Here is a 7,747-nt window from a genome sequence, read left to right as displayed (position 1 = left end):
ATGTCAGAGCAGCTCAGTGCTTTTCAGTGGGTGAAGGGAGATCCATTTAGGACACACAAAGTACTCTGCGCAGTCTCAGGCCTAGCCTGGACTGGAGACTTCCTGCCGCAGTAACATCACCAGAAAAATTAAGTATACTAGATTATCTTTTTTTTTGCATATATATATCCTCTTAAAATAATTCAAGGATCAATTTGAAATAATTTAAGATTTACTAATTTAAATAATTAAAATAATTTAAAGATATATATCTTTACTTTATTAAAGATAATCACTTACACTGATACTGGAAAGGGCAAAGAGGTACCGTCAGTCCCCCCTCTGCCCATGCACCCACACCCAGCCCGGCTGGTCACCGAACACCCCAGCTGCCACGAGTTCACCAGCAAACCTCAGCACACACATCATGGGGGACACAATTTAGCCTATTAATAAAGCAAGGCACTTGGTGCTACACCCTAAACAATACCACCCAAGGTTTATTATATTGCAAGAAGAATATACCAGGTGACAAATGGCACGAGAACTATTTTACCGGCATGCAAACGCTGAAGGAGAAGACCAGCTCTTGGCAGGCCCTGGATGGATCCCCTTCTCCCTTGCCCGAGGCAAAGAGCCGAGCAGATACAGCACCTTACGCCTGTTGGATGGCACTGCACTTCAATGCTTTACTTCAAAAAGGCTGAAGCTACTTCGAAAAGCAAATCCCCACGCTGCTGGGGTAATGCTGGGGCAAATGATAGAGCTGGCAAAATTTAAAGTGTGCTCTGCAGCCTGGGACCAGCCAGCAGCTGGAAGCGCCCATGCCCAAGGTTCCCCCCCCAGAATGACGCACAGCCAGGCACCGGAGCCCTGCAGAAGGCAGCTTTGTGCCCAGCGTGAAGGACACCCACAGCAAACTGGGACCTTTACCACTGTCAGCGCCTGACAGAGCCAGGCCTGTAACAAGCTGCCTCCCCCAGCTAACACGAGACTTCTTGCATCTTTTGTATCAGGCACAGTAAAACAAAAGGCATCCATTCACATTTGTGAGTGGTGCAGAAAGCAAGGGCGATGCTGTCAGCAGGTTTAAGTACGCTATGTGTGTGTGGAGAGGCCATCACCCACCTCACCTCCCCCCAGGAGCAGCCTCCAAGAGGCTTCCATCAGAAGAGAAGTGGCGGATGCTCTCCTGATTGCATTTCTGTAAGAGAGCTGCACAAGACGAAATCCCGTTGTCAGTTTTGAGCAACGCCCAAGTATGTGAGGTATTTGCCATGCTGGCTCCAGCGATGGCCATTAGGAACAGATGGAGGCAAGGCCAGGGACACCCAGAGGGATCTGAAGAGGGAACTCCAACAGCTCCCCAAACCAAAGGAGAAGGCCAGCAGGCAGCAAATGCAGGCGAGACTCCAGGGTACGGCAGGAACAAGCACAGCACAGGGACTGCTACAGGATGGACTTGAGCAGCGTGGAGCAAAGGACAGACTGAGTGTGCAGGTTGTTAAGGAGCTCCAGCTCCAGGACATCATCTCCAAAGACCCCTTCTCCTTGCCCACCGAGATGAACAAATGCTTCTGGCATCAAAGACCACCAATACCAGACAGGCATGGGATGCTCTGGAGAGTTACCATCCCTAGGTAACTGGTGTGCCGCAGGGACTTACTTTCCACCACCCACCAAAAAATCCGGTGAACCTCCGGGAAGTGCAGTGGGTGCCGGCAGGCTTTCCTATGTGGCGGTGCCCTGACTTATGGGCTGCCCTGGCAAGGGTCCAGCTGCCTGCTGAGGGCACTGCCAGACCTAGTGAAGTGCTCGCAGGACAGTCTGGGCCAGCTGAGAAGGAATGGATGAGTTCCTAGTGAGACTCACAGGTACCAGGTGGCCAACCACCACCAAGGACAGAGATTATAAACAAAGAAAAAGACCTTAAGTTCAAGCAAACTGACAGAAAAAAAACCCCACTTCCACTGCTACAGGCAAAACAACCATGCCAGTCCTCCGTAAACAATGAAGACAGTGCATCTCATACCATTGCAAGTCTACCCAGCAAGAGGCACTGGGACACCGGTAATCCGGTACACTGACACCCCAGCCCCAGAGCTGCCTGCTAAGGTGGGCACTGCAAATGGAAACCTTCATCAAGGTGCCAAAGACCAAAAGCAGAGCACAGTGCCCCGCAAAGCACTGCTTTGTGCCCAACACAAAGTCAGTCCCCAGCTGCCAGAACCAGTGGAGTTGGTTGAATGTTGTTGCCGAAGATCGACGCAGCCAAGCTGCACCAGAAGCTCTTCTCATCAACACCACTGGGTGCTTGCTGTCCTTAGCAAGTTAATTTTTGTGGCCACCCCACAGCTGTCAGTGCTCAGGCAAGGCAGAACTGCTCCCTTGAAGCGGAGCTCAGCCTTTGCAGGAGGTAACCTCGGACAAAGTAACATTCAGGGTCCATCAACTTCACAAAAAACTCCCATTAATTTTGGCTAGTTTGATTAGACCAAGACACCAAGCAGTAACAGGCAAGAGAAGGCCAGACAAGAGCAGGGTTACTGGGAAATAGGAGTTACACGGGCATGAGGCTCTCAAGGTTTACTCAACCCAAAGCTGTATCCAGGTTTTTTTGCTTTATTTTGTTTAAAAACATTAAATAGGAGTTCAGGCTGACATAGTACAAAGCTAATGAAACACAGTTAACTAGAAAAAGGAAATAATCTGATAAACCTGGGGCAGGAAAGTCCTTGGCAGCTGCTGCATCTCAGGTTTCAGTGGGGCTTCCAGTGGGAGCCATGTTTGGGAAAACATCTGCTGGTTTCCATGGCCATGCACAGGAGCTGGCTGGCCCCAGGTGCAGTGCCGTGCCAGGAACCACCTTCTGCAAACAACCCCAGGGAGCCCAGAGGAGCCGGCGGGTGCCGCCGGCAGCACCCCGGGATCAGACCTATAACTCTGCCAGCACCTCCGGCGACGTGCCGCTGCCCAGCTCCGCTGCCCCAGTACCTGCCTGGGGTCTATGCAGGGGAAAACCGCCATGGCTGTGTCGTGCCCCACTCACACTCTGCCTGCTGCTGCCCAGTACGTTTATGCCATGGCTTAAACTTTTGCCAGACATTTTGTTTTAGGGGAAAAAAAAAAAAAAAAAAAAAAAAGAATGGCCCTGAGGCCAAGGCCCAAGTTTTTCACAGCTACCAGCACAGTTTGTGGGCTGGGGGTTATTCGGTCTGCCTGAAGCTGCTGCATGCTGTAGTTTCAGTTTGAACTTTACTGACTACATATGAAAAGAATCCAATGTTGTTTTTAACATGCACATTTTAATGAAGCAAACATTTCTATTTAATAAGTTATAAGATACAATTTTACAATCCTGCATTTTATTCCAGTTTATTTTGTTTTTACTTCCTAGTTTACAATGTAGTGAGCATTTCACATTAAGGCACAAACAAAGCACAGTAAAAAAACCCAACCTTCCTTTATTTCCCCAATGACTGTGCTGGAGAGTAGTGCATCCACACATAACTACAGAACCGTAAGCGTAAACTTCTCCCTAGGGACAGACAGCGACACTTCAACACATTTTCAACAAATCCTACCTTCTCCTAATCGCAGAGTTAAAGCTCATTTGGAGAGTTTACTAAAGCCCCAGCAGCCGACAGCAATTCAGATATGCACTTGGGAAGTAGCATGGCGTAATCCAGGACAAACAGACAAGTTATAATGGAAGTTTTCACTCCCTGACCCTCAGCAAGAATGCCTCTTGCAGCACGAAGGGGATTTCAGGAGAGATGAGCGTGCTTCATGCATGTCCTTGGACTGAGATATAACAAAACGACTTTGACCAAAGACAGGTTTGTTGAACGGTATTGCTATTATTGGTAAATTCACACACCTACCCTCCCTCCCACCCCATACCTGACTACAGATGTGGGGTCCCATCCCCAGGCTGGCTTCTTTGCACCATCTCAGCTACTCGCCTGGCCTGCAGCCTCCAGGGAAACCACTGATGATCTTCCCATACACAGCTGTGCGCTGACCTGCATCAATTTTGGGTCACACAGACAAGAGCTACACCTGGCTCGGCAAGTTTAGGGGCTTTATTTAACCCAGCCAAACCAAGGGTTGTTCTTAAAATAAATCAATAGGAGTATGGGGAGTTACCTGCAAAGTTAGAAAAATCTCACCAGAATCCCAAGCGAATTAAAAACCACATTGCTAGCATCATGGCCAAAAAGCTACCTGTCTAGATTTACAAAGCATTAACATAAAAAGGCTGAAAGCTTCCAGGAAGTCATTTTCAGTCTGCTTTTGGTTTGCTATAAAAGATAAACTTTTCCTAAATGTAAACCATTAGCAAAGCATTTTCAGGAACATTTCAAATTTGAGTGGTAAAGCCACTTTTAGTAGCTTTTTATAAGGTTAAGTGTTAAAATTGATCAAGTATACAAAGGCACCTATTATAGTACCAGTTTTACCTCATTTCTTTACAGAAAAGAATTTGAACTGGGGACAGCCCAAGTCATATTCCATAACTAAAACATAAAGTCTCCAGTCAAATAAAATCAGTAGTTAAGATACCCAATTACAAAGACAAATTCCAGTTTTCAATTAGCATCTAAAGTCTTTAACATCCGCAAGGGAAATTAGTGTCTAGTTATCCACATGATTCTCCAAACATTAACAGTGACCCAGACAGTACTGCAAAGGTACAATTTGAGAAGGACATTAAATAGATTGACATTAGGTTGGTAAGTAAGATAGAAGTGAAATGCTTGTAAAAAAAAAAAGTTACAGAGTTTACTTCTGACTGTATTGAAATGTGAGCCGTGTGTATCTAGATATTGCATTTTGCAACAGGACTGCACCCAGTATAACTCTACATCTGAATTGCAAACACAAAGATCGACTTCGACACTCGGCGAGTTTAAGGAACGGTGACATGGAAGGGACTCCCAGGGATGTGCTCATCACCCCACTTCACCGCCAGAATATAGTCACCCCTTTCCTTGACGACGTACGTTACATTGTACTGATGGCTGCCCAAATGCTTGATGGATACCTCTTCACATGGTATTGTAGGTCCGTGGACGCCAACTAACAACATATTTGAACCTACAGCAAAATAACAGACTGTTAGCATTCCTAAGCTTAAACAAGCAAGCATGGTTGTACCATAATATATTAGCTCCATAACACAAGGATTTTGTTACTTTAATTCAGAGTGGTAGTCTGAGGTATGGCTAAGCTAATTTGGTATAAGAAGGAATTTTATTTAAAAAAGCCTTCAACCTCATAGAAGCAAGGGCCTGTTTGTGCATTTTGGCAGACCTGACAGGCTACCACTATCTAACTAGAGCACAGGAGACATTAACACTGCTCATGAAAGTGAACAGGCACTGCCTTTCAAGTACTTCATTAGAAGTTAACAGCAGAGACCAGTGAACACGGCTGGCCTGTAATCCACCCACCACCACAAAGCTCCCAGATGATGATGATCAGTGCTCGAGGCTTACAGGAACACCTTGCATTACATGCTACTATGCACCATGAAGGTTGCTTAACTTCAGCAACCTGTTTGTTCTCATGCCATAACCCTGTGGTTTCTTTCAGGTGCACCTGGCTCAGATAAAGCCATTTGGAGAGGAACTGGCATCTTTACAGCCTCTATATTAGGACTGATTTGGTGAGCACCATGTAGCATTTAGAGTTTTTCTTTAGAACCAGATCATCACCTCAAGCTCTGAATTTGCAAGTCTGTTTAGGGCAAAAAATGTCCAGTTAAACCACCCTGACATCCCACTGGTTCCTGTACCCGTACCTGCTTTGCTGCAGTCCACGGAGAAGGAGCTTTTCTGACCCACAAAAGCCTTTGAGAGTCCTGCTCCCCGGGAAACTACTTTGCTAGCATCCGAGGTGGATTTGGGAATGGCGCTATAGCAAGTCTCAGTCGACGACCTTGTCACCGACTCTACCAGGATGGAAGAAGTTTCATTGGCACTGCCTGGGCTAACCAGTCGCTGTCCTGGAAACAGAAAAGACTTCTGACATTCAGATTCACCCCATCTGAAAGGCATTTACAAGGAGGTTTTGAAACCCTCATAGTGACTAGCATGCATTCTGCATCCAAAATGCATTTTTAGAGAGGAGCAATTTCCTACTTGGGTTTTTAAGCTGACATCTTCCAGCAACACTGGCAACAATCCCAACCCAGAGCCCTTGAGTGGTTAAAGGACCACAGGAACTTCAGGATTCATTAAGCAAAGCTGGCTGCTTAAGAAGAGTTAATTGTGCTCCAATCACCAAATGCCAAAAACAACTCAAGTTGGCAGAAAAGCAGGTGCAATTTTGCAATAACCCATTTTGAAAGCAGAGCATGTCCCAGCCTGGGGGAGCGCAGTCCCTGCCTCCGCTCCCAAAACCACCACCACGCCACAGGCACCAGGAGAGGGTTCACTAGCTCAGGGGAAGCAGTAGAGATGAACTCCAGTCTGTGCTTAAACACAGCACTGAAGAGAGAAAGAGCTTCGTAAGCTTCCTAATGCAGCCTTCCTCATATCATCTGAAACCCTCCCAGACATTACTGACCTTTGGTTAGGTGGCAACCACACCAAAATGAGTCCAAGAGGGGCATCGAGTACGCTACAAGCAACCAGGTTTCAGGCTTTGGGGGGGAAGTGGGTAAATAACTCGTATTTCCCCACTGGCAGTGCAACGCCCTAGCACTAGGTCAGGATTTGATATTCTCCCCGAAGCTGATTACAGCCCTCCACCGAGCCAAGCTGGCAAGCTCTGTGACTAATGCTCCTGTAGCCTCTCCTGAGATCCCTCACCTAGGCTTTGGAGGTGATGGGGAGAAACATTTCGCTTCTCATGTTTTTGGGCCTCTAGACCTGAATGCCACAGTATCTCAGAGGGACATACTTGCTGAATGACACAAACTACTTCAGGCACACAGTAAATACTGGTTAGCTTTTTACCTGTAACCTTTGCCTTGAAGGGGCTGCCCACTATGTGGTTAGGTCCACCATATTTAACTCCAATTAAATAGTTTCCTGGAGCCATGGGTGTGTACATGACTTTGTAACCTTCTGGAGTTTCCTGGCAGTCCATTTTCACCTTTGACGGCCCTTCAATTGTAACAGAGAGGGTACCTGGACCAGCCTTGGTCGTGTTAATGAAAAACTCCGACTGCAATCCTAGAAAGACGGAGCATAGTAAGACACACTCTTCCTCACACCCGATGTTACAAAAGCAGCCTGTTATTAAATCGGAACAGGTAATTCGGTGCAAGACAAGGCTGCAGGCAGGGAGGGACAGCGTGCCTCCCGCCAGCATCCTCGCAGGGGCCAGCCCCAACCGGGGGCTCTGCAGCCTGGCAGTGTCCCTGCCGGCACCCCGGCTCCCTCCTCCCCTCACGCTGTGTGATGCGGGGCAGGCGGGAAAAGGGGTCACGAGAGCCCTTCAGGACCATGATGGAAGGATCTTGGCATCAAAAGACTAGCTTAGAGAGACAACTCTCAGAACAAGAGCCTTTCTACTGGGTGTCGGAGCCCCTGCCAACACAGCCTCCTGCACGGCTAAGTTCGGGAAAGCGCGGAACCATCTCACTGCCTGGACGGTAAATCAGCAGCGAAGAGCCCACAAAAAAAGCAAGAGAGACGAGGGGCAGGAGATCTCCTGGAGGGGATAGCTGTTTGAACTGCTCGGCAACAGCACTCCAAGCAGTTTGTGGAACAAAAGCTTGTTTAATTACAGCATCTGGTTAACACAGCTGAATTAC

General features: G+C 47.5%; 1 protein-coding gene across 3 annotated transcripts in view; it reads right to left on the bottom strand.

Annotated features, from left to right (window-relative positions):
* Positions 1 to 3,264: 3,264 nt before the first annotated feature.
* The window catches only part of FLNB (filamin B), a 74,191-nt gene continuing 69,708 nt past the window's right edge, over positions 3,265 to 7,747 (bottom strand). For 2 of the 3 annotated variants that reach the window (XM_052775785.1, XM_052775786.1), the window contains 3 exons: positions 6,945 to 7,163; positions 5,786 to 5,989; positions 3,265 to 5,079 (listed from right to left, as the gene is read on the bottom strand). In XM_052775785.1, the coding sequence (XP_052631745.1) occupies positions 4,892 to 5,079; positions 5,786 to 5,989; positions 6,945 to 7,163 (611 nt within the window). In that variant the 3' untranslated portion in view covers positions 3,265 to 4,891. The remainder of the gene's footprint in view (positions 5,080 to 5,785; positions 5,990 to 6,944; positions 7,164 to 7,747) is intronic. The other variant, XM_052775787.1, reaches the window with a different exon arrangement.

The sequence above is a fragment of the Harpia harpyja genome, chromosome Z, assembly GCF_026419915.1.
Source record: "Harpia harpyja isolate bHarHar1 chromosome Z, bHarHar1 primary haplotype, whole genome shotgun sequence".
Lineage (NCBI taxonomy): Eukaryota > Metazoa > Chordata > Aves > Accipitriformes > Accipitridae > Harpia > Harpia harpyja.
The sequence above is the reverse complement of the archived record's forward strand: the minus strand, read 5'-3'. Positions and strand labels throughout refer to the sequence as shown.